The sequence below is a fragment of the Ambystoma mexicanum genome, chromosome 6q (assembly GCF_040938575.1).
Source record: "Ambystoma mexicanum isolate Mex_15411 chromosome 6q, UKY_AmexF1_1, whole genome shotgun sequence".
Classification (NCBI taxonomy): Eukaryota; Metazoa; Chordata; class Amphibia; order Caudata; family Ambystomatidae; genus Ambystoma; species Ambystoma mexicanum.
This window is the reverse complement of record NC_090937.1, coordinates 187138611-187166061: the sequence shown is the minus strand read 5'-3', so window position 1 is coordinate 187166061 and position 27451 is coordinate 187138611. Positions and strand designations below refer to the sequence as shown.

The following is a 27451-nucleotide window of genomic DNA, read 5'->3' as shown; positions in this document are numbered from 1 at the left end:
TGTAATCTGGGCCGAACTCCAACTGCTCCATCACTTGGAATAGATAGGGCCATTCCACCCTATTAAACGCTTTTTTGGCGTTGAGAGATATCAGGGCGGCCGGGAGTCGGTTACTTTCTAGTTTCTCTCAGTGGTGGCTCACTCTTCTTGTATTGTCCCACGTTTGTCTCCCGGGGATAAAGCCTGATTGATCTGGCCCGATAACTCCAGGCAGCACACCCTTAACTTATTCTGCTAGAATTCCAGTGTACATTTTCACATCAGTGCTTAGTAAAGCAATGGGCCTGTATGATCCGCAGTAGTGGGATCTTTGTTAGGTTTTTCGAACAGCACTACCTTTGCTTCGGTTATCGTGCAGGTCACCCTCTGGAATGAATTGTATAGTGTGGTGAGAAAGTATTTGAACTTGTTGCAATATGTTTTATAAAAATGCCCTGCGTAGCCGTTGGGGCCGTGCTTTGTTAAGTGGGAGACTCTTTATCATCCTTTCCACCTCTTCTTCTGTGATTTCCCTATCCAGGTTTCCCCTGCTCTCCTCTGTTATCTTGGTGAGCTTCACCCTATCTAAGAAAGCCTTTATCCTGGACTTATTCAGGTGCTGTGAAGAATAGAGTTGTTTGTAGTATACGGCAAACGCCTGTGTGATCTCATCTGAGTCAGTGGTTGTGGACCATCTGGCTGCTTGGTACCCCCAATATGGCGCTGCCCAATCTGTTTTAACAGCCTTGCAAGCATCCTATCAGCCTTTTTGGCCCCGATATAGTAATGCTCCTTCTGAGCCTCCCCAGGACTGCCTCAAGGTCTTTTTCCAATCTGTCATTCTCTTTCCATTTAGCTGCCCTAATGGAGATTAGCTCCCTCCTAAATGTAGCTTTGAAGGCATCCTAGACTGTACCCAGGGGGACTCCCTGCGCATTGTTTAGCGTGAAATAGTCTGTGATTTTGTCCCTCACCTCTTCTCATAGAACCCTATCTCTGAGCAGCTCGCTTGGAAATCTCCAGGACCCCTCCTAAATGTAGTTTTGAAGGCATCCTAAACTGTACCCAGGGGGACTCCCTGCGCATTGTTTAGCGTGAAATAGTCTGTGATTTTGTCCCTCACCTCTTCCCATAGAACCCTATCTCTGAGCAGCTCGCTTGGAAATCTCCAGGACCATAATGGGCCATTCGGTTTGAGTCCCCCAAGAAAGATCTGCATGGGTGCATGATCGATAGGGTAATCGGGTCTAAAAAGTGCTCCTAGGGTTCGCGGGGAGCCCCATGTGTAGTCTATTCTGGAGAAAGTTCGATGTACATGGGAATAGCAAGTGTATCCCGGTTCTCGCCCCATTTTTTCACACCAAAGATCTCTGATTGCCAAACCTGCCAATCAGTCTCTCACCGGTTTAAGTAAGCCCTTTATTTATGCCCAGCTGCTCCTATCCCCTCCAGGCTCCCAAGCTCCATTGAAATCACCTGTAGGAAGGATCTCCTCTGCTGCACATTTTTCTAGTTTCCCTAGAGTATGAAGCAAGAACCCGTCCTGTCCCCAATTAGGGGCGTAAATGGTGCCTATCTTAATCACTTTCCTCTCCATCAGGACATGCAGAAAGATGAATCTCCCATTTGGATCCGTTACTGTTTTCATTACTTTTACCCCCGAGGAATTCTTCAAGCCCACTAGCACCCCCGCCGTCTTATTCCGCATGTTCACCTGGTAGATTTTGGAAAATTGGTGTATGTGCAGTTTATGGCTGTGCCCTTTCTTAATGTGTGTTTCCTGCAATGTTATAATGTCTGCCCCGCTCCTTTTTATTTGCAATGCTACATTTTTCATCTTTACAGGGGTGTTCAATCCCCTGACATTATGAGACAAGATTAACAGTGGTTTCGTTGATAAAGTTTCTTCTCCTACACCTTATGCTCTTTCTAGGCTCCATCCCCTCTACTATTGTCAAACTCTGCCTTTGTGTTGTTGTTGTGCCCCGCGTCTTTGTTCCCTGGGATTCTCCTCTCCATCCTCCATTCCCAGAATTGTCAGACCCTCCGCACAGTCAGTGGCTATCTGCTGTTTCGCTTCCCATGAATACGTTAGTCCGAAGGGGAAGGTCCATTTGTACAGGATTTTTTCCCCCACTAAGATGCTTGATACCGGGCCCATAATCCTTCTTTTCTGCAGTATGGATGCGGCTAAGTCCTGAAACAGGCTCACCTGTGAGCCATTGATCGTTATCTTGGACTGACTACTGGCTGCCCTGAGTATCTTCTTTTTTGCTTCATATGAGGCTAATGCAGCGAACACATCCCTAGGTCTGATTTCCTTGCCGCTCCTCTTATCGCCCACTCTATGAATTCTACTGATTCGCATTTCCTCCGGGACTGAGTATACCACAAGTGTTGCTATTGTTTTCAGATCTGTGTCAGAGTTTGATTGTGCTAGACCTTTTATTCTAATGTTAGACCATCTGGAGCGATTCTCCAGGTCCTCGGCCTGGATTTCCAGATTGTGCGTAGCGGTCGCGATTTGCTCCAGAAGGTGAGTTCTGCTGCACCTCCTTGTTCAATTCCAAAAAAGCCTAGTTCCGTCAGATCCACTCTGTTTCCCAGGAAGTTGATTTCATCCCTAACCTTCCATCTGGGAGCTCTTTATGTCCCCCTTTAGATTAGCCATTTGTTCCTGATAGGATGTGGTCAGCCTGTCTTCCATCCCTTTCAGGCAAGTTAGAAGATCGTCCTTACCAAGGGCAATTTCTTCATGTGTGGCGTAGGCCCCCCCCTTCTTCGTGTAGCCTATTCTGGGTGCCAAGTTCCGGGTCATCTGAGAACCTCTGCCAACACTTCTCCAATTGGCCCCTTCTCATGTTTTTCTTCCTGCCCTGCCCTGCGCTGCTTGGATCTGCTTTCCCTTATTTCCGGGCATCTGCTTGCCCTTCATACTGTGTAGCTCCACCTAGGCTTGCCGACCGCCTTTCCCCCGTGGATGGGTTTGCAGCTTTACTCTGCACATGCCAGCGTATATCTCCTCCCACTGTGGGGCTCCCACACAGTCCGTGAATTGGCTCCTTTTCCTCTGGGCGCAGCGATTCCACCCCAACGCTTCCCAGCTTCTGCAGGTGCTCTGTGGAAGCGTCCTCACGGGGGGAGGAGGAGCCGATGCCGAGCATCGGTGGAAACTGGCTCCCTCCATCCTTCCCTGGGCCGCAGGCTTCCTTCTGTTGTTTTGCTGGATCCTCCATGAGACACAGCAACTATGCGGCCAGTGTTACTGTTCTGTGTGTTAAAGTGGAGGCAGGGGAACCACCCGGCGCTGCATGCCGTGTATGATGTGAACGGGGACCGGGCTCTTCCCGCTCCTCTCCCTCCCAGTTGCAGAAGTGTCCCCAGCGGGTTTCCCCCATCACCCGGCTCTCACCTCTCTCAATCTGCCAGCAGAGCCGCCCATCGGAGGGTCCGGTCCCGATCACACTTTGCATTTGGGATCCACGTGGAGCTTCTTGGAGGTTGAGGCTCCTCTCTGCAGGCTGGGGGTCCTTAAATATTTCAGCACCGGGGGGGTGCAAGTGCCTCCCCCCATCCGCGATGTCTCCGGGACAACAATGCGTTCTCCAGGCAACTCTGAAGTCCCAGCCGACCCCTCACCTCGCGCCTATCTTCTCGCTGGTCGTGGCACGACATGGACCTCCGTTATAACAGCTGGCAGCTGGCCATTCCTCTCTGCAGGGGTTTTCTCCCATTTTAACAGCACCTCTGAGGTAAAGACTTCTTCTCTGGGGGCCCTGCTAGCACGTTAATCAACTTTGCTTTCTACACCTTTACGGGCCTGGTCGGGAGCTAATGAGAGTGCAGCTTTATTCTCCGGTGGCCTCTTGGATCTGTATGTTATTTTTGATGGCCCAATGTCATAACGTCTAGGCGCCCCTCGACAGTGCTCTTGGCCTCATGCCCCCTTGTTTCGGCCATAATACATTGTGGTTGTGTTATCTGTGAACACTCTTACGACTTTGTTCTTGAGGACTGGCTGGAACGAGCGGAAGGGCTTGTGCTACTGACTTCAGTTCTAAGATGTTTATGTGGAGCTGTTTTCGGTCGGGGACTAGCGGCCCTTTATTGATAGTTTGTTTGCATGAGCGCCCCGTCCTGTCAGCAAGGCACCTGTGTGAAACCAAGTACAATCTATCCGTAATCAGGTAGAGGGGCTCCCATACCTTTTGTATACAGTACCATGTTACTTTCAACTTGTCATTCCATGATCCTGTTAGCTGGGACCATCGATCCACCAGGAATTCTTCTATCGGTCTCATTCTCAATCTGCAATGTTGTATTGGCGATTTGCTGGATGAGATGGTGGCCAGTAGTTGCATGAATGTTCTGACTGAGAGTCTGGCGCCCGGCTGAATTTCAGGATTAGGCTGGATATTGACACTACTCTCTCGACTGATGGATGTACCTGGTGGTGTTGAAATGTGCCCCCAGGAACACCGGTGTGTTTGATGGCACGATGCAGGATTTGCTTAAATGTATTGCAAAGCCGTTGAGTAGAGGGTGTTGGACACGTGCCTTATTGCCGTTTTCACTGCTAGAAACAATGGCGCCTACACCAACGAATCGTCGAGATATGGATACACATGATATCCTTTCTTCCTGAACGACACGGCCACCCGGGCTAGGCATCTGGTGAATGTTCTTGGGGGTCAGCAAAGACCAAACGGGACCTCCTTCAAGGTCACCATTTTGAAGTTCTGTTTCTTGACGTATCTGTTTAGAGTTCTCAAGTCCAGAATTGGTCACCATGATTCGTTCTGTTTTCAGACTACGAAAAACCTGGATTAGGTTTCTTTCACCCTTCGAAGTTCTGGGACCTTTTCGATTGCCTGTTTCATGAGTAGTTTTTCCACTTCGCTTATCAAGATGTCCAAGTGTTGGAATGATGGAGGTGTTGGAGGGAGGTGGTCCCTGGAATTTTAGTATGTGTCCTTCCTGTTTGATGTGTAACACCCACCTGTCAGTTGTTAATGTTGCAGATAGTACTGCAGGTTTCCCCCCACTTGCTGCAGTTCGACAGGGGGTGTTAGGGGTCGATGGAAGTCAGGCATGTTTTTGCCGCCTGTCTGTCTGTTGCCTTCTTGGGGCTTGTTTGAATTCCTTCTGTATGTACAGGTACCGTCAAAGATACCCTGGAAATAGGTTTGTGAATAGGAGGCTCATCGATGGATACTTTACTGCCATCATTAGTCACTGTGGAGCGGCCCAAGACTCACCGGAAGGAGCAGAAAGTGTGTCACACCATCAGGGTGGAAAGCAATGTAGCTGTATCCGTTTTTATTGCTTTAAAGGCCTTGTCAATTTTGGGTCCAAAAAGCTGGTCTCTCTCGAAGGGCATATCTAGCAACTTTGCTTGAACCTATGCTATGAAATCAGTGCATTCCAACCATGCCTGTCTCTGTAGTACAACCCCATTGCTGATCTGCTTAAAGCCTGTTTCGACTATATCGACTGTGATGTTGATCGCGTAATTGAAAGCATCTTCTGCTTCTCGCAGTATGTCTAGGGTGTACTTGCGTTTATCCTCTAGCAAGTACCTAATACTTGCCAGAGGGGGGCCATTCAGTTCCACATCTTGCGGTCGTATCTCGAGATTATTGTCAGAGAATTTGCTGCTTTTACTGTTGTAGCTCCGGTGGCCAGGATTTCTTTCCAAATGCATCTTGTTTCTTGCTGTCATTGTCAGGTGGTACTGTGCACTTTTGACCTTGAGTATTTGATTTCCTGCATGCTGCCGCTGACACCACTGCATCGGGGACTGGTTTGGACGTAAGGTGTTTTGGGGATACCTCTGTTGCCTTCAATTTCTTTTCTAAGCAGCCTTTTAGCACTAGCTCTGAGAAGGATTTTTTTAATGAGTAATAGCCACTCCTCGCATATGTGGTCTAGGATGGGAGTGGGCATTACCGCCTTCTGTGCTTATGAATTAAGTCAAAAAGGAAACAATCGTTCTTCTGCTAAGATGGTATCAGGCCAAACTCCTCGCATGCCTTTTGGACTGTATTATGAAACGCAGTTTTGTCGTCAGGCGGTGACTGGCGATATGTTTCTTCTGTATCCTGGTTTTGACCTATGTCTGTGTCCTCCCAGTTGTCTGGCTGTGGTGATTTTGAGGTAGAGGTATCAGTATCCCTATTACCGCCCTTATCATCCCTGTTAGAGGTTTGGAGTTCTCCCTCTTCCTGACTGTATGTGGAGTGTTGCAGCCTAAGGGGAGAACCTCAGGTTCTGACAGGGCTGCCGGTGTGCTAGATAGGTTTGATGGGAGACTTGGTTTGTGGTTTGATTGTGCGCCTGGTAGGCGTATTAATCTTAGAGCCACCCACTTGTCCTTGTGGGGTTACTCTGCTTTGCCTGTGGGGTATCACTGAGGGGCTCTTTGCCTCGTCGGGTACTTGTGGTTGGATTTGGCCAACTGGTAGCTTAGTATCGAGCTGTTGGAGCAGTGATTGGGGAGTAGATAAGACCTGTAATGATAACAGAGACTGCAGATTAAGCAGTGGTTCCAATGGCTGGACAGGCGCCACCGGCATTGGTATTGTTTGCTCTTGTGACTTTGTGACACTGGTTTTATGAGTGGTTCCATTGGCGAATACTGGTCTTCTGACAACTGAGCAGGTACCCCTTCTCAAAATCTGAAACGATATGGTGCTCAAGTATCTAGTCTGGCAAGATCGACGAGATTGGTGATAGGGTTGGAGCCTTGAAGTTATGGGGTGGTCAGTGGCCCCTTCGGGTGAGTGAGGTGGTGATGGTTCCCCACGTCCAGATATTATGGCCTGGTCCTCCGCAGCGTTGGGTGAGTGCAAGGGCCTGATAACTATTGGGTCCTGTTGTACTCGTTTAGAGTCAGCCATAGGCTCTTGTTCCCGTTTATCTGGCACTTGCTTGTCCCCAGATTCATGTTTGTGTTTAGATTTTTACAGTTTTCCTTCACCTTCCTTTAATTTTGAGACTTGTTGCGTGCCCGTGGACAAGGACTCTTTTGCCTCCTTTTTTGGGCCCCCGCCCCCACTGACGGTGCAGATAGAAATGGCGTTGGTGACTTTCCGTGTACCGTCAATTTTGCTGTGGACATTGCATGGCTTCCCGTGGACAGTATTGTGTCGACAGGGAGGTATGCAAGGGTTTGGTTGCCGTCTACAGACACGTAGACAGCGTTGTCGTTGATGGGTGTTTTCCTATCGTCGAGGTGGGCGACGATAGTTTGATGGCTGTCGACGATGACGTTGACGATGATGATGATGCCGTCGAAGACTGTGATGTTGACAATGACGTCAATGATTTTCTGGCTATGCTGGAGCAGGGATGTCATTTGTGGGCCACAGGTGCAACCCCTGGGGTCTTACTTGTGAGCCCAACTTTTAAAAAAACAAAATATTTTTTGCAAAAAAAGGGTGTTCCTGTTGTAGCAGAACCTCCTGCAACGTGCGGGGGTCCCCGTCATACCCGGTCTTGTGGGTCCCAGCCCAGTACTCACACATCAGGGTGAAGGCTGGGCTGGCAGGGCACTCAGTAGGGTTTGGAGCTGACCGTGACATGTGGCACATGTCACATGCCAGGTTCAGCTCCAACCCCTTCTCCCTCTGCTTCCTTGCAGCTCACATACAGGAACCAGGAAGCTCTTGCAGCTTCCTGGTTCCTGTTTGTGAGCAGCACGGAGGAGCCAAGGGGGCCTGGAAGGACAGACCGAAGCTGCAAGTAAAAGGTAAGAAGGCTTTTTTTTTGGTAATATGATGTGTGTTTTGCATTTGTGAAGTGCGTGTCAGATGTATATATGTATGTGAATGGTGGGTGAATGAGAAGTGAGGTGATGTGATGTGCGTTTTTGAATGTTCTGGGTGGGTGTGTGCCTGTGTAGAGAATGCAATGAGTGGATGTAAGAGAAGGCGTGAGTGACTGGTGGGTGAATGAGAAGTGATGTGATGTGAGTTCTTGAATGTTCTGGGTGGGTGGGTATGTGCCTGTGCACAAATAATGTCATGAGTGGATGTAAGACAAAGTGTGAGTGACTGATGGGTGAATGAGAACTGATGTGATGTGTCTGGGTGGGTGGGTGTAGAGAATGCAATGAGTGTATTTTAGAGAAGGTGTGAGTGAGTGAGTGACTGACTGACTGGTGGGTGAATGAGCATACATGTGGTAGTGTGTTTCTGAATGTTTTGGGTGGTGTTTGGTGTGTGCATGTGTGGTGAATCCAGTGTGAGTGTGTGCGAGAGGAGATATATGGGTGGGTGATCGATGGGTTAAAGGGGATGCATGTGTCTGTAAGGCCCTGGGAGACTAGGGATCACTGGAGCATTTTTGCCACATCCTTTATTGACTTTACATGTTTTAATGGTATTTTTGCGCAAAGGCAAGTTCATGTGTGCCATTCCCTGGCTAGACTGGCATTTTGGTGCAGTCAGTCTAGCCATTGCTTACTGTGGCATGACATTTATTACTCATCATCTTTAAAAAGCAAGCATGATAACTAGTGTTACCTCGCTAGACTGATGTTTTGGTGTAGTGGCTTGTATATTCTTCACTGTAGAATGACTTTTTGTATTTGTATTTGTATTCGTTTTATTTATAAAGCGCAGCCAGGCCCAGGGGCATACGGGCGCATAAGTTTAGATCTGGTTACAGTTACATTTGAATGCAGTATTAACTAAGCATCTATGATGAATCAAGCAAGATGTGTTGTTATGGGTATAGGCTGGCTTACATTGGAACCAGTTTGGACAGCTTTTCCTATTGTGACATGTCACTTTTAATGGCCAAACCAATGGGAGTATGTACTTACATAGGAGTACTGGCATACATTGGAAGAGCCATTTTTGTGCCGGGTGGCAGTAATATACCAGTAAAGTATGATACCATAGAAAAACATCTTAAAGCGAAAATAAGTAGGGTCTTATATGGGAATACTAGCATATTTTGGTGGAGCCAGCATGGAAATGTATGGGCACAGCCAGCATACAAATGTTTTTTATACTGACATATATTGCAGGGACCGGCATGATAATGCATTGGGAAATGCACTGTGCACTTTTGGTGACTTGCATCTATTGTACTTTTTTCATGATTTACCCTACACCCTACAAAACCGATTGTTGGCCTTTTACCCACATTGTTGGCCTTTTACCCACATTTTCCGAGAAAGTGTGCTGTGTAATGCACCATTTAAAAAAAAAATGTATCTTTTGTTGGCATTTCTATATAACATCATGCACCATGTATTGACATAAATCTCCTTAACACAATTATAACGAAAGCCCTCACCCATCCACCCACCACCCACCCCTACCCACTACCATAGATCGAGCACATGTATCCAGTTCGCCTGACAAGCTCGTGGAGAGCGTTTCAAGGTACATTCAGTCAATTCCTTGCACACTGGAGTTTTGGGCCCAACTTTGAATGTTCCCTTGTGCCTAGCACCATTCCCGTGGTATTTTACGTTTGGGGAAGTCTCTGGGAGCGCTGCCATCACTTTAGGCCAAGTGTCCATACTTTTCGAAGAAAGGGAGCCACAGTTCTTCATTGTTCGATTTGGACTCATCTATAAGGTGTGTTAGGAACTCCATATCGTAAATGGCCCGTACTTTAGTGACCCATTCTTTTTCTCCTGGCATACGTGGACTTTTCCACCTCTGGGCCAGACAACACCTAGCCGCCACCAACATGACCTGCAACATGTGACCTTGGGTTTCCTCGTGGTCGTCTGCTACATCAATTCTGAAGAGGAGGAGCCAAGGGCACAGGGTCCTCTCTATTCCATCAACACCTTTAATCCAGGATAAGACCTCTCCCCAATATGTCTGGACCGCCGGGCACCTCCACCACATATGTATATAGTCACCTTTTACTGTCCTGCATTTCCAACAGTGCGGGTCATATCCCACCCTCATCCTAGCAATCCTCTGCATGGTATAGTGCCACCTGTGCAGTACCTTCATAGCCTGATGTCGGAATTGGAACGAGGCCGTTGAGCGATTGGCTCGTCTGCACATTTTGGACCACCTTTCATCGTCAATTACCCCCCCAGGTCCTTTTCCCAATGTGTTCGCGCTGGCGGGGGATCCCTTGGAGCAGAGAGGAGGAGAAGCCTGCAGAGACAGGATATCACCCCCCTAGAGCCCTGGGTGGAGATGAGCAGTCTTTCAAAATCTGTCAAGTCCCTCCTGAGAGTGTCACCCCATGAGGGTTCGGTGAGGACTCAGTTGAGCTGGAGATAACGGAATGGTGACAAGGAGCCCAACCCTACAGCCTCCTCCAGATCTTTCAGAGGTATAAAGGAGCCTCCCACCCAGAGGTGGCCTGTCCTAGTAAGACCGGCTTTGTACCATTGTTGAAATGCAGCTGGCTCGGCTATCTTGTCTATGAATGGGGGGGCCCAAATACAAGTCAACAGAGAAGGCCAGGTTGTAAGACATCTATAGTAGCCCGCCTCCCTCCACACTGACCACAAGACTCTCAGCACCGGGTGATGCAGGACCCTTCTGGGTATGCACGCTCCGGGAACCCATAGCCACTCGTCTAACGTGACAGGGGCGAGGACCTTGTTGTCCATCGCTCCCCACTGCTTTTCCGTCCCCGGGGTGAAATGATCTATCAGTACCCTCAACTGGGAGGCCTTGTAATATGTCTCCAAGTCAGGGTATCCCACCCCACCGTCTTCCTTGGCTCTAGTTAGTACCTCATAGGAGATCCTATGTTTTTTGCCCACCCAGAGACATTTCAGGAGTACTCGTTTTATTGCCGTCATGAATGTCTTGGGTACCTCCACAGGGAGCATTTGGAACAAGAATAGAAACATGGGGAGAACCACCATTTTCACCAGGTTGAGGCGCGCCATCCAGGAGAACCCTGATCTTGTCCACCTTTCTACGTCCCTCTTGATTTCCGACCAGAGTGGGAGTAAGTTACCGGGGAAAAGGTTGTCAGGGTTGCGTGTCACTTGAATACCCAGATATCGGAACCTGTCCCTCTGGAGACGCAAGGGGAGCCCTTCCATTTAGGCTTACTCTGTGTCTGATAGCTTTCCCCCTATGATCGCCACCGATTTCCCAAAATTCACCTTAAACCCGGAGAGCTCCACATAGCGCGTTAGGCCCAGCAGGACCCGGGGGACCGTCTGGGATGGTTTTGTGATATAAAGCAGTGCGTCGTCGGCAAAGAGGCCAATCATGCAATGCGAGTCTCCTATCTGTACCCCAGTGATTGCTTCGTCTTTACGGACGGAGATCGCCCAAGGTTCCATAACCAATGCATATATTAAGGGGGACAATGGGCATCCCTGTCTCGTGCCCCCCTCCAAGGAAAATGTCTTTGACTCAGTCCTGTTTGCAACCACCTTAGCTGAGGGGGTGAAATATAAAGCCGACATCCAACCCAGCCCCCTCGGTCCCATCCCCAGAGAAGAGAAAACGTAACCCATGAAAGCCCAACTGACCCTGTCGAAGGCCTTCTCGGCATCTAGTGCCAACAGGAGGGCCACCTCATCACGGACTGCCCTTGAGTTGAGCACATGGAGGGTCTTTCTCATATTGTCAGAGCCTTGTCTGTTCAGGACGAATCCCACCTGATCTGAGTGGATTAGGTGGGGGAGGCAACTCTCTAGTCGGTTCGCCAGGATTCTGGCAAAGATTTTAGCATCTAGGTTCAGATGAGAGATGGGCCTAAATGAGCCGCATTCTGCCTGGTCTTTGCCCGGTTTGGGTATTTCAGTGATTAGGGCCTGTAGGAACATTGGTGGGATCGAGTCTTTGTTTCTAATTTGATTAAACAATTTGGCCAGTGGCTTTACCAAAGCGGGTTGGCACTGTTTATAGAAGTCAGCTGTGTAACCGTCTCCCCCGGGGCTTTCCCCGCTTTTAGCCTCTTAATGGCACACTCCACCTCTTCTTCTGATATTTCCCCCTCAAGGGCCTCAAGCTCCGGTTCGGTCAGTCGGGGCAAAGGGTGGTCAGGCAAGTAAGCCCAAATCTCTTCCAACGACTCACCCCCTTGCTTGGTGTAAAGTTTCCTGTAGTAGTCGGCGAAGCATTCCACTATGTCCTCCCTTTTCTTACATACATTGCCTCCTTTGTCTCTAAATAGACCCATCCTTCTCTCCATTCTGCATCCCCTTGCCCTATGCACCAAGAGAGCCCCACTCTGCCCCCCGTTCGTAGTGTCTTTGTCTTGTGTATCTCAATTTCTTAACCACTTTCCCTATGAGGACCGTATGCAATGCCTGCCTTTTTTTCCTGCATTTCCCCCAGGAGGGCTTCCCGATCTTCCCCATCGAGGCTGAGTCTGGCTCTCTGGGCTCCCAACTCTGCACGGATCTTAATCTCTATGAGACCCCTTTCCCGCTTGTGCCTGGAACCCTCGGCTATCAGGAGACCCCATAATGTGGATTTAGCGGCCTCCCACACCAGCACCATGTCAGTTTCCCCGTTATCGTTTGTTTGGAAATAGGCTATCATTTCCTTCCTCAGAAAGTCCCTAAAGTCTGGGTCCCTTAAGAGCATGTCGTTGCACCGCCATCGAGAGTATCTCGGGGAGACAGGCAGCAACCAGTTTGCTACCAATAGCTCGTGGTCTGACCATTTTATAGCTTACACCCTCGGGTGCTAAGCAGTCCCTCCCCCTTCCTCAGAGATCAACAGCAAGTCAATTCTTGTGTATGTGTAGTGTGGAGACGAGAGAAGGTGTATCCCCCCGGAACAGGCCACGCTCTACGCCATACATCCACCCAGTAATGTTCCCTTGTAATGCACCATTTTAACCCATTATTCAAAACATTTACTCTGGTGAGGGAGACGAATCCCCCCGCGTGCCCTCCTACCTACCCATTTTCGCTAGTTCGGGCTCCCTCGCTATGCTCAGTCGCAATCACCTACCTGTGGCAAATATATATATATATTTTCATTTTATTTTAATTGTAATTAGCCAAGTTCTTCGCTTTTTACAAAAAAATTGAAATATACGATTTAAAACAAAATGTGTCATTACAATGATACTTTGATATTACATCTCACAATTTTCCATATTAAAAAAAAGAAAAGAACCTAAGAAAGAAATAAGAACAAAGAAAAAAGGTGAGGGTTTTAGTTCCCATAAAATACCCACATAACCATCAACAAACCGGAGAAAGCTAGAGCAAGCCAGCAGAATTTAACAGGTTGAAGACTCCTATGGTTAATGAATTGTTATGCCCAGAGGCTGCCCTTTCCCAGAAAGCAGAGGTAGCAAGCCAGTCTTCGCTACAAACAAATTGAGAAAGGTATCTAACTCTCGTTTCTTTCAGTACTGGGCAGTCAGTCCCGATCTGTCTTAAAGTTTGTGTCTGCCCCGCACCACGCTCTGAGCAAAGACCGTTTTCTGTACCTGAATTGTCTCTAGCAGCCCTCCCCTTGCCAGTCAGAATGACATTCAAACGAAACCTGAGAAAGTTAGATCTCTCACTCTGGTTTGGAAATTTGATTAGGTAACCTGTTAGCGTGCCCCTAGATTTATCAAGAAGCGAGAATGACTTAGCCAGCTTCAAGTTTCTGACCCTATCGATAGTTTTAATCCAATCTCGATCTAATATAGCTTTTTCAGGCTCTCGGGGTTCCCCACCAGATCCTCAGGACTTTTGTCCAGCTCGCTTAAGCCTAGATTTCCTTCAGTCTCATCAGTTCTGGAGACTTTCCTTGCCTGAAGTGGACAGCCACATCTTCATATACATAGCCCCTCTTTGGAGCCATGACAGAACGATACAATGAGAGTATCCTTTGCTCCAATAGGGCGTCAAGAGACGACAGGCCCAGCTCGTATCTCATGCTGGAAATCAGGAGAGACTGTGGTAGAGTTAGCACCCTCTTCCATATTCACCCCTCAAGTCTCTCCCAGGTGACCTCCCAAGCATGGAAGTTTGAGTCTAGCCCATAAAGCAATTTGGGAATCACCTTCCCCCTATAATAGCATATTAAAAGGGACCAAAGAGAATTTGCAACACTTTGACAGGAGTGTTTTCATCTGGCAAATCAGTTGGTCAGTTACTGATTCCAGGCGAGCTGCTACTTTTCAAACTGAAGGGTTAGCATAGAAAATCAGGCCCAGGTATCTGATCTCCGTCTTCACTGGAATAACAAGCCTGATTAACCTCCATTTAAACTTAGGGATGTTTTTACCCGAATTTGAAAAACAGACAACACTCGTCTTTGAGGGGTTGATTATTAGGTCTTTGATCATTGCATAGCTCTCAAACCCCTGAAAGGATGGCGAGTCTATGTTAAGTGCTCTATCCAAAAACAATTCTAGGAACTTCTGGGAGATTGTCAACTACGGTAAAAAATCACAGCTGGGGCACGAGGGTAATGTGGTTCTCATTTGAGAGGTTGTACGGTTCTATGACCGAGGAAAGTGTCCCCTGTCCAATTACGGCTTGGTGGAGTTTGACCATCACTAGAGAACGCATTGAAGACCTGATACTGAGAGCCTCGTCTTCAAGAGCCCCAGGGCCGAATGGCCTCCCAAATTCAATTTTGAAATCGCCAGTTCCATGAGTGTGCCAGCTTGCACATGGACTTCTCCTTTTAACAGCTCGAAGACTTTGACCATGGAAGTTAGTAAACAATTCAGAGCCAATAATACTGACTGGGTAGGTGAGATGGAGTCCGAATGAGCAAAGGCATCCACCGTAGTTTCAGAAGAAGGGACCGTCCCGCGATCATTTGGAATATTCGGAACAGCAGGATCAAGCCCAGTCAGATCATTTAGTGAGAAAGGAGGACTCAATTGCGGTACTGCACTAATATCCAAAGAGGGAAATCCCAGCACGCTGCTATCCTCCCGATGTGCAGAAAGGGAATCTAGAAACTTCCTTGCTGTAGAGGTGATTGATGCTGGACTCTCTAGAATTCCCTTATTTAAGTAGTGGGGTTGCCCCCTTTCGGGGGAAGCTTCTTCTGCCATCAGCCGTTTTTTACCAAGAGGCAAGCAGTCATTGATCTTACTTTTGATGGATGAAGAGGACAAAGTGGAGAATAAAGAGTTACCAAATCGCTGTTTATCCTCTTGTTCCAGCAAAAACCAGCTGTGGTGGCTCGTTGTCGGGGGGGGGGCTAACGGTTGGCTGTTGGGGAATTCCTGGAGCATGAGGCAAAACAACTTCTGACATAACTGGCCCAGAATTCTCGTGAACCACCTTTATGGCCAGTCTGTCATCCCTGTAAACAGCACTTCTCAAGTCGTACATGGGGCACTACTGAGTATACCCCGCCCCAAAGTATGTTAACACCTTCCAAGTTTGATTCAAAATTCTGTGTTTGAATCAGGCAATTAGATCAGCCTGTAATGCCCAGGTATGTTGATTATTCACCTGGGGGTGTATCAGAAATTAAGGGTCGAGAATCCAGCAGCCAGGATAGAATTGAAATAATTCAGTTTAAGGCCCACACCGAAGAGCTTACTCTAAAATATTTAAATTAAGATTATAGCCACCTGCAAAGCTCCCGCTGGTCGTAAGAGGCGTCAAAAGTACAAGGTTTCCCAGGAAGATGCAATTCCTGACCAGCAAGCACCTTGTTAAGATTGTATTGTATTGGGGGCACGTTCCAGGCAGATATACAAGGCAGCATGGGCTCAAAGGTAACAAGTACCAGCAGTCACCCAGGCACCTTCAATTATGTCAAAAGTAGGCGCCGTACCTAGCCCAGCATTCACTGTTCAAGCAATAAGTGATTAGGAGTCAGCAAGAAACATTGGGAGAGGAAAAGGAATCAAAGCACTTACTGCAAATGAGATGCCTTCGCCACCGAACATGGCAGAACACTTCTGCCTCACTTTGCTACGCTTCGCGTAGCTTGTTGGTTTATATGTCCTTCCCCCTTAAAGGTGCAGTGCAAGCACTGGCCAGCGAGCAAAACAAAGTAGCAAATCCAAATATAGACTCCTCTCCAACGTTCCAACGCTCCGCAGCAGCTTGTAACTGATAGAAAACACGGTAGAACACTTCACCAATATTGGCAAATATTCACACCCTCCAAAAAAAAACTCACCAGCCACTGGTGGCTGGTATATTTGTGGTCCAGGCACTGCCCCCTTCTCTCTATGTTATGTTAAGGATTTAAGCATTGATTGAAAAACATAATTACTTCTTTCACTTGCAGTAGTGCAGTTTTTTTTAATGTCCTCTGGCAACCATACGGGGGTCTTGGGTATATTGAAAGAACCCTTCCCATGTATTATAATCCAGCAAAGATAACATCATCAGGTGCACTCCCCTCTGTGCATGCAGACCAGTCTAATAGGTTTCTTCTGTCATAGTGGTAGCTGAATCATATATACATTTATTACATTTATAACCAGGGAATTTTGTTGATACTAAATATATATCTAACAAATCTGAAGATCGTTTGCCAACACTTCTTGTGATGTCACTTGGGGCGGGGCCAAATTACATCACTTCCGGTGATGTCATCAGAGGCTCACGGGACTTGTGATGTCACTTCCGCTACCCCAGGCAAAATCTGACATCAGTTCTTATTCCCCCACTCCCATTTTCCCTCGACCCCCAAACTTGAAATGAAGTTTCCAGCCCACCATAATAACATCAAGATAGAGAGGTCCCATAAACATTATAAGCATAACAAAGTGCACAGACAACACCTACAATTAATTTGGCCGGGACCGAGCAGGACCACGTTAAACGGCTGCATACTCAACTCGCCTTCCTAAATCTTGTGCAAAAAAGCTCCCATTCACCCTCTATCCCAGCACTTCCCCCGTGTATGCTTTGATTTTTTCCATAAGGTAAATATCCATTGCTGTGTCTGACCATTCCTTTAGGCTCGGAAGTTCCCTTCTCTTCCAATGCCTTGCCAGGCATGCCCTTGTGGCTAGCAACAAAAAGTGAGGGAAGTGAAGCAGGGTGTGCCATTGTCCCTCTTGATTGTCCAAACCAAACAGTATCAGCATGGGTTCCGATGCCTATTCCCTCCCCTCCACCTCTTTGATCCACCCTAGGATCTAAGCCCAGTACATTTGAACCTTGAGGCAGCTCCACCACATGTGCCAATAGTCTGCCCTATCCCCACATCCATGCAAGCACAGGGGATTCACTGATGGGAACATTTTTGCGAGCCACAGTGGGTCATATTGCCATCTATGTAGCAACTTCAGACCGTGTAGTTTGCACTGGCAGGCTATCAATGTCTTAAATGCCCTTCTACACATCAGTTGCCAGAGATGACCATTCAACTCCAAACCCAGGTCCCTTTCCCACTTTTGTCGGTGTCCCTCAACGGTGTTCCCAGAGGTTTCCAACAGTGCCCTATAAAGTAATGAGATGAGGCCCTTCATTGCAGTATGTGTGTCAAGCACCTTTTCTACCGGTGTGAGGTCCCTTTGAATCAAGTCCCTCCATTTCTCTGCCATGAAGACCCCTTTCAGTCTGAGTTAGAGAAACACAGGCAGCCCTCCAATGCTCAAGCCGGCCTCCAATTCCTGGATCCCTATTAATCACCCTTGCACCCACAGTTGACCAACACTAGCTAGCCCTGCCTCCAACCATTTCTGATATATCTCCGGCTCGGGTATCTCATCCCGCACTGGGAGTGGGGGGGGGGGCAAATGTGGCTCATCATTGAGGGCCATGCGGTTACTCTCTGCATTCCACCGCCCTTTCTCAACACCTCCCAATAAACCCCAGGGGTCGCGTGGTCCCTAATTCTCCTTGGGATCCGCACCCTTGGAACCCAGAGCCACTCACCAACCGTTGCCAAGCGCAGGTGATGGTTTTCAAGGTAAACTCATTCTTTGACAGAATCCTCCCGCAAGTATGGTACCATAGCTCTCAATTGGGTGGCTTTCTAATACAGCATCAGGTCCGGCAGCCCAGCCCTCCTCGATCCTTGGGTAATATCAGGGTATCATATTCCCCCCTCGGCTTCTGGTTTTGCCATAGGAACTGTACCATTCAGGTTTTGGCCTCGTGCAGGAGGCCTTCCGTCGCCCGTATGGGTAACATCTGGAAGACATACAGCACTCTCGGGAGGAAGTTCATTTTCAGGGCATTCAGCCTCCAAATTCATGAGATGTGACCTTTGCCCCAACTCACCATTTCACTAAACAATTTATTGAACAGGGGTGGATAATTTGCCCCGACCAGGTCCTCCACACATCTGACTATGGTGACTCCCAGGTACTGGATGCTCTCCAACTGGATCTCCAACACCAGAGGCCGGAGTGCCTCCACATCCCCTCTGTCCATCCCCCGCAAAAGGGAACATGACCGACTTTCCCTTATTAACTTTGAACCCAGAGAAACCTGCATACTCCTCTAGGATGTCCAGGGCTGCTGGAATTTACCTATGTGGGTTCACAAGGTGCAGAAGGACATTATCCGCGTAGAGCCCCACCTTGAATTCCCTCTCCCCTACCTGGATGCCTTCCACCTGGGGCACCTGCCACAGCCGCTCCGTGAGCGGTTCCATTGATAGCGTGAATAAGAGTGGCGAAAGAAAGCATCCTTGTCTTGTTCCCCTCCTTAAGAGTCTCCCATTGGCCGCCACCCGTGCCAGCAGGAAGAGTATAGTGCCCGTATCCCCCCTCAAGATCCTCTCACCAAACACTAATCTATGCAAGACTCCATAAAGAAAGCCCCAATCTACCCGGTAAAACGCCTTCTCTGCGTCAAGGGCAACCAGGACCGGGTTACCTTCTCTCCTATGCAGCCGCCTCCATTAGGTGCAGTGTTTTATGCAGAGTATCGGCCCCCTGTCTGTCCCGGATAAAGCCGACCTGGTCCGAGTGCACTAACCTTGTCATTACCCCCTCCATTCTGGTGGCGAGGACCCTGGTGAAGATCTTGGCATCCATGGTTAGGAGTGATATGGGGCGGTATGATTTACAGCTCTTGGGCTCTCGCCCTGCTTTTGGAATGACCAATATTAAGGCACTATGCAAGGACGGAGGCGCCTTTCCCGCAGCTAGGATGTAATTAAACAGCTTTGCCATATGGCAAGCCAGGCTGCCCGAAAATAGTTTATAAACCCTGCCGTGCACCCATCGTCCCCAGGGGCCTTCCCTACCTTCAGCCCTCAAATCGCTATCAATACTTCCTCCTGAGTGTTCTGCCTCTCTAGGTCTTCCCTCTCATTCTTGTGCAAGACCAGCAGGGGAGCCCCCCTCAGGTATCGCTGCACGTCCCCTCCTCAACCACCCTCTCTTCCCCATGCAATTGTTCATAGAACAAGGAAAATGCATGGAAAACTTCCCCCCATGCTGAAGTGTAGCAAACCCCCTGAATCCTCTAACGTCGTTATCCACCGATCCCCTTGCTGCCCCCAGAGACTCGATGCCGGCAGGTCATCTGCTTTATCCCCCTTCTCATAGTACCATTGTCAGAGGAACTGTAAGTTGGACACCACCTTCCCCATCTCCAATTCCTTCCGCTCACACTGTTTATCCCTCGCTCGACGCAACTTGTCGCTGTCCCTCTCCCCTCCGCCCAACGGCTCTGCCTCCAGCCCACGGATGTCACTCCTCAGCTTATCTACCAGCAGGGTCCTAACCCTTTCTTTGGGCACACCCCCCGTATCAGGTGGCCTCTCCATGTAGCCTTTGCGGCTTCCCACACCGTTCCAATGTCCACCTCCCTGTTGTCAGTGAAGCTAAAGAGCTCCTCTATTGGTGTCCTCATCTCCCCAGCGAACAACACATCCTTGAGGACCATGTCAGTGCAGCGCAATATGGAGCCCTTCATTCTGAGGCCCACCATCGAAATGTCCACATCTACCATGTCATGGTCTGACCAACTAATAGGAATAAGTCTGCTATCCGAAACCCTCCTCAACTATTGCTGCTGTACGAACCAATAGTCAATCTGAGCACCGATTGGCTATTGATCTGATCTTAGCCACCTATCGTGAGCCGGTAGGCGAAGCCGGCCCACTCCTACCAAGGCCAATACCTGTCCTAGCCTGTCCCAGCCGTTGGAGTAGTCCACCGTCCCTCTTCCATGGAGCAGGAGCGCCTCCCGACCCTGCAAGAGCAGTGGTCCCCCTTGCTGCAGTCATCCTGAATTGCCTACGAATTTCTGGTAAGCGTCTCAGCACTCGAGCGAGAATCGCATTTCTCGCTGCTAATTCTGCCTATTGAGATGCCCTGCTGCAAGAAAATATTTGCAGCCTCTATGCTGTGATCTAGATGCCAACAGCTGCCTGAGACCCATTGCCACCATTACCCAACACGAGGAGTTTTGCACCTTCAAAGATGGCCGCCAGCAATCTTTCACCGACCTCCAGTGCTTAACTGAGCCCAGCAGACTATGCTGAGCACCGATTGGCTATTGATCTGATCTTAGCCATCTATCGTGTGCCGGTAGGCGAAGCCGGCCCACTCCTACAAAGGCCCAGGGAAACAAGGCCAATACCCGTCCTCAGCCTTCCTCGCCGTTCACCCAAAACCTCTGCCTTTTTTCTGGTCCACTACCCCTGTGACCATCAGCACCGTGTACTGAGCCCTCGCCAAGACTAACTGCCACTGACTCTTTGATACAAACATGTCGGCGTAAGTCTAGTAATTCTATTATTGATTACTTGCGCTGCACTGCCTCGTTTTACCTATGCTCCAGTATCTACCTCGTTGCACCACTCTGTACCCTCTTCCACTTCGACCACCTAAGTGCACTCATTCAAGATCTGCCTACTTGCCGTGCACATTTGCACCTCTTCCCAGCCCTGTGCACTCTGATACCGCACCCAGCACTACTGTTTACTCCTGGCCACGACCTAACTTCTTGCATCAGCTGTGCCTCTGAGCCGATGGTAACCGCGAATACCTGTTGTCATTCCAATGCATGTTATAATTTTATGTGTCCTGTTAGGCCCTGCTCTCACTATTGACTGCCATATATGCGTAGCCCGTTGCACTCGGGCCCTCCGTATAGCCATATCAGCATATTTTACCCTGTATGCTCTGTACCTTATGCTTGTCCTCATATCCGTTCATTAGAAAGAACTGCAAAGGTGTAACTTATTGTCTGCGAACCACAATATTGCCCACCATGATTGTAGCTCGAGCAAAGCGAAATGCCTCTCTATTATAATCTGCATCTAGCCTAGTACTGCTTCCCTGTTTGAACCCGCAATTAGCCTAGCACTGCCTCCCTGTTTGAACCTGCTTCTAGCCTAGCACTGCCTCACTGCTATAATCTGCATCTAGCCTAGCACTGCCTCAGACCTAGCCTATCCGAGTAAGGTTTCTCATCATACTATTCACTCTAACATAATTGCATATTATGCCTACCTTGTATACACGTGATGAAACTGTATTTTGTTGAACATTTGGCAAACCGCATTTAGCCCTTCTCCTAGAACTGCCTCCCAGTATTCTGCTAGCCAAACTGTATGACTTGCCTACTGTGCTGAAACTGCTGTATCCTGTAGTACATTTGGCAAAACCTCATCTAGCCCCCCTGCTAGAACTGTTTTTCTGCACTCGCACAGCTGAACTATATGATATTCCTATGTTGCTCTGTCCTAGGCCACATCTGCCATTTTGAGTGTACCTATGGTCGCTTATTGGCCACATTTGCCCTCTTGACTGTGCCTCTTGCTGTTCGTAGGCCACATTGACATTTCTCTGTACCGTAGCATGCTTTTTAGCCCACTCTGAACCAATCTGTTCCTGCCGCCACTGGCCGGGGCCACCCAACCCAATTTGACTGTGCCCACCACTACCCACAGCCCTCCCAGTATACAATCATGCCCATAGCTTCCTGCAAGCTCGCCGCTGCTACCACCTCGAGGGAGTCCCTAAATTACCCACGGACAAAAGAGAACCAAAAGGACGCCTTGCGGAACAAACGTCTTCACTGGTTACGGGCTGTAGGGGAGTGCGGGTTTGTGTCAACGGACTCTTTGTTAGAGCGCACTAGATTGTCCAAATATGCAGCTAAAACGGACATTGTTAGAGTGGTTTTTGGGGACGCAGATTTGGCAAGGGAGGTTTTGGAAAGAATTAATGGTCGAGGGCACCCATGGGAATCTGATATCATGGTTAGCTCTACTCTCATTCCTATTAGTATGAGACCCATCATAGGTGACCCCCTCCCAAGCAACAGCCCCCTTTCAGGGGCTGATCTGACTGCCCTGGGCCCGAGGCAGTTTGGGAGATGGGAGGGTCAAGGGGATGGTGGTTCCTGATTTTTGGTTAAAAGAACTGTTGGGCAGCACCCAAGTTAGGGTGCAGCCTTTTGCTCTTGCTTGGGTATGCTTTTCCTTTTTTTTGCCTTGTCTATTGTAATTATATTTTAGCAGTGCATTTTTAGGATGTACTTTGATGGCCTTTTCAGGCCGAATAAAGTTGTTTGACATGACGTATTAAATTGCTTACAAAATACTTCAAAGTGCAATGGAATGTTACAGGATCTAAGACCCTTTGATAAAATGAGCAGTGGAGTGTAATGCAGTATATAATCATAGTACAGAGATACCATTCTGATATACAGTGACCAGTAAACAGCAAGCAAATTACAGCATAGGGATACATAGCCCCAAACATAAGTGCGAAACGGAAGAAGCAAGTTCCAGGACATGAAGACCGGTGACAGGAGGTTGAAGAGCTGATAGTGCAGTGGGAGGGTTGTGGCACAAGAGAGGCAGCATGGACAGGGACTAGTAGAGGGTGGTAGGCTTTGTTCAAGAGCCATGCCTTCAATTTTCCTTTGAGTCTGGGCATGGCATTTCCCAATCAGAGGGCTTTTGCCATATTATTCTAGATGGTGGGACCTGCCTTTGGTTTATTGTCTCTTAAATCTAGATGGTAGGAGCTTGTTGTCAATGGCAGAACTGCCAGCTCACCCCGAGTGGTAGGGTGAAAGATAGTTGGGCCCATGCTAGTGGAGGTTTTTATGAGCTGGGCACATTCAGTTGAGGGCAAATTTGGAATCTATTTTGGGCCATCTAAAGGCTTTAGGTCATGGAGAGCAAGTCCCGAGGTTTGAGACCAGGGGAGATGGTAGGTCTGGAAAAGACCCGGGGCTACGCTGATGTCGGAACTGTTGGGACTGGGGGCTAGCTAGTTTTTTGGCTGTAGCTCCTGAGATTCTATCCGGGGCTACAACCAAAAGATCAGGGGCTATAGCCCCTTTAGCCCCCCCCTAGCAACGCCCCTGTTTGAGACGCAAAAGCAATCTAGACACAGCATTTTGGATGAACTGGTGCAGGCAGGTAGCCGATGTATCAAGGATTTACTGTTGCAGGATTAGGAAAAACATGTTCTCTAGTTAGAAGAACGCTAAAGAAAATGGTCCTGCTTTACTTGCATTCAAACAAAGCTTTTAAGTGGGCATCCATTATTTTACTGCAAAGTCAGCTTGTCATGCAGGGGTGATTGGTTTGGTTGGGTTCTATGTTGAAAGCAATTTGGGGGTCATCTGCGTAGAGTTGTAAAGTGTTGGCAAAGTATTTCAGCGAGTCAGCAAAGGGCTTCATATATACATTGAATAGTCAAGAAGGCAAATGGGCTCCTCTGTCAAGAGTGAATTGGGGAAATGTGTCGGTATAGGTTAATGGATGCACGTCATGGATGCACTTTGTGGCAGGCCTTCCATTAAGGGATACACTCTCCAAAACGATGCATTCAAATCAAATTGCACTAAGGCTAGTTCACGCTAAATATGGTCTGACAGTCAACATCTCCTCATTAAAGGTTTTCTTGTTTACATCCATTGGTGAATTATGCTTATCGTTTTTTTTCTCCATATCACTACACACCATTTATGCAGTTCAGGCAAAACCAAGAGGGCAAGTTTAAAGAGGGAGGAGGGATAGAATTTTAAAGCGCATTTGAAAAAAAATCACTCCTGAAATATACCCAATCATTGAGCGATAGAATTGCACATTGTAGAAGGCTCTTAAAAACAAAATTGGTTATGGGTTATGAAACGCAGAGCATACCTCCGGGCCTTTCATGCCTGCCATCAGTGTGAAGCAGCATTGAAATGGGCATCCCAACGTTCTTAGATCTTCCAACTACTACAACATTTCTTCCAAATGTTTCGACTCCTAATCAAAACACAAAATAGTAACTGAGTATATTGTTACTAACAGGTGAATGCAATTCGAACAGTAATGCTTTCTAATGTTTGCAATGAATACAGAATGGATGGGTTTCATGTTTCCATTCATCATGAACACATGTTTACAACAGGTGAAATAATCAGGAAGCCCATCACACTGACTTGGCTGACAGTTATTGTATGGCAACCAATGACAATTGAACTGCATGCCATAACTTTGTACTTATAGGATTAACAGATCGATTGTGATACATAAAACATGAAGAACAGTGTCACTATTTAGTGACTCTGGGAAAGAAGAAACAGATGTTGTATTGTTGGCAAGAATGCAGGTTTTTTGGCTACATATTGTGAGGGGTCAGAAATCCAAGACGGACTCTTAGGTATACGTTTTTCACAAGTGGGCATTTTATTAAATTATAAGGGGTGAGACAAATGCCTATCTTTTCCTAGCCTAACAAGGGTTCCCTATCTAACAAACTAACGCTAAAGGAAATTGACCTAGTGTCCAAAAGTATCTGTCTCTCACACTAATACATACAATAGAATTGTAAAGGAATAATTATTTGGTTGTTTAAAACTTGATTAAAAAAACATAAATATATTCAAACACAAAAGTTATAAACAGAAATCCTTGTGACCAGGGTTGGATCTCCTTCCACTGGATCAATTCAGGATGTTTCAAACAAAAGTTTAATTTCAGTAACGTTCTTGTCACAAGATAACTTCCACTCCAGGTAGAATATAAAGTTACTTTCAAATAATATGTCCTTCACTTGGCAAAGTGAGGGTTTAGGTTCAAAGGGTTTTTCATACTCGCGAAAAACAAATATTTAAAGTTTCCATAACCTTCTGCTTGGCAAACCAAAAAGTATTTCTCTCTACATCTCAAGTCAAAAGTCAATGTAAATGTTCTTTTCTCTGAAGATCAATCACATCATACTTCTCCTTCATAAACAACACCTTAGTCAGGATGGTTCATTCAAAAGGATATACTCTTTAGTCAGAATGGTTATACAACAGTTCATCAAACACAGTAGTGGAATCGCCACTTCTTTTCCACGACAACAGTACATCAAACACAGTAGTGGAATTGCCACTTATTTTCCGTCACAACCTTATACGACATTCATAATACTTCGTGCACCTGTGTAAAGCCCTGTCAAGTCCCGCTTTGCCACGAGTTGCTTTACCAGCATTTTCCTTCGGATGCTGTTTGCGGCTGCTGCAGTGGATCTACAGTGAACTTCAAATCCCAACAGGCCATCCTCACGCAATACAGGGCGGAGCTATTTTAACACAGTCGCGCCCGCAGCGCGTGCACGCACCCGTGTAAAGCCCCGTCAAGTCCCGCTTTGCCGCTTCGCCGCAGCGTCGCGATTAGCATAGCGTGGGTCCTTTTAATATTATATTTTCTTGTTTATATTCATTTTCACTAGTTTTATTAGTTGGTGTCATCAGTGGATACAGCCTTTGGCAGTGCACCTTAAGCTTTAACAGTGCCCCACTGTAACGAGGAAAAAGGACAATAATGTTCACCCTAGGCACGGACATGCCATGTCCTGAACGTTTGCATGCTATCTTTGATTCTGCATCCAAATATAGTCCTGTGTCTACACCAAAATCAACTCGCACACTTGTGAAGGGTGCTCATTGGGATAAACGCCGGATGAAGAAAAGGACACTCTCTAATATTGTAACTGGTGATTTACGAGACTTTGGGTTTGCTTCCTCGCGCTCTCCATGTCTTATGACGGGAATGTCTGAACTCACAAATCTAAGTGTCTCGAATGCGGAGGCCCAACCTATTCCTATTGTGCCAGATGGTTCAGCTGCACAGCAACCCTTAATGAGTTCACCGACGGAACAAGATTTGAATGCTGGAACTGATGCTCCCAAACAACTATGTAATATCTCTTTGTCAGACACTGTGCTCCTACAGAATGCTCGCTCAGGTATTGTTGGTTCAGTGCAAAATAATCCTAATCTTGCTAATGTTGTAGACAATGCGGTTATTGAGTTGGAGTCTTCAAACTCTTGTTTCTCGGCCAGGGATGATGAATCTAACCTATCGAAATCCCCGGTATTATTTGAAAATGAAAATATTTCGGAGTCCGAAACTTCTATTTCATTTATTCCTCCTACTCCTAGGAGACCGAATAGAAATAGTTTGGTATTTTCGGGCTCTCAATCCAAAAAAGTTCCTCTGGTAACAATCTAAATAATGAATACTGCATTAATGTCTCTTGCCAAATTATTTGAAGTTTTGGATTCAAAGGTAAACTCACTTCATACCCATTCGGAAAATATGATGAGCTGCCAGAAAATATTCAGTGATGCCATGGCCCACAGACAAGAGTCTGATGATGAAGCCTCCGCACTGTTATCAAAGCAACTTGCAGAAGTATTAACACTACAGAAAAATATAACTAAGCCTTTGGATGTACAGTTGAGTTCACTGATAGCTAGTAAGAGCATACAATGCTCTAAGACCGCTGTACCTTGTGTTAAGGGTATCATACTTGAATCATCTGTAGAGGCGGAGGAAATAGTTCCCTTGCCTCCCCAGCCCCTGATTACGGATGCACTGGTAGTTGCAACTGCTGCTGCCACTTCTAAGTCTAAAGATCTACAGCCTCTAAAAGAGGCCTATACGATTTTTGCAAAAAACTCAAAAAAACAAAACTATGAATGTCAGGCAAATCTAAAAAAAATCTAAAAATCAGAAAACCAAAGGAGGGGTCCCCAATGGACAAACAAGACCGTTTTTTTAATCATTGTCAAAACCAGTAAGGTGCTCAACGTTAGCATCTAATGCAATAACCTAAAAAATATGTAAACTTAACGCAAGAAAGGAAAAAATGCAAGCTCCAAGACCCAAGGAGATCTAACTCACTCTCCGTTGGATAAGCTGGTCCAGGTGGCAGAGGATATGGAACTTGGGTCGAAGAGTGTGTTGTTAGAGATTCCATCTGTACCCACACTCCAAGCTAATCTAGCGAATAGTAATGAAAAATCTGACACTATATTTCATAGACAAGAACTCAGGAAAGCCGTGGATGAGTATATGAGTAAATCTCATCAAGCTATGGTTGTGAGTCATCCGTTAGCGCAAGCGTCCTCTGCAAGTGCGAAAAAATCTGGGCTAAATGAATTTGCAATGAAATACATGCAAATGCTGTGAGGCCGTTAAGTACTCCTGGTGCAAAGGCCTCAATTAAAAAATGACCTGAAAAATACTTGTTGCCTGACACTCAGAATATCCTGCAAAATAGCATTTTAAATACAGTCAAGGATTGTTTGGTAGCTTTAACCTCGGAACAGAACAATCTGAAATCCTCTATGAAATCTCTCATTAGTAATACATCTGATTCTGTAACAGCTTTT

At 47.2% G+C, this 27451-nt stretch overlaps 1 protein-coding gene across 1 annotated transcript in view; it reads right to left on the bottom strand.

Annotated features, from left to right (window-relative positions):
- Positions 1–27451, bottom strand: part of MTHFD2L (methylenetetrahydrofolate dehydrogenase (NADP+ dependent) 2 like) — an 817160-nt gene that overhangs the window by 389458 nt on the left and 400251 nt on the right. The window contains exon 5 of the mRNA XM_069630620.1: positions 23943–24050. Coding sequence (XP_069486721.1) covers positions 23943–24050 — 108 coding nt within the window. The remainder of the gene's footprint in view (positions 1–23942; positions 24051–27451) is intronic.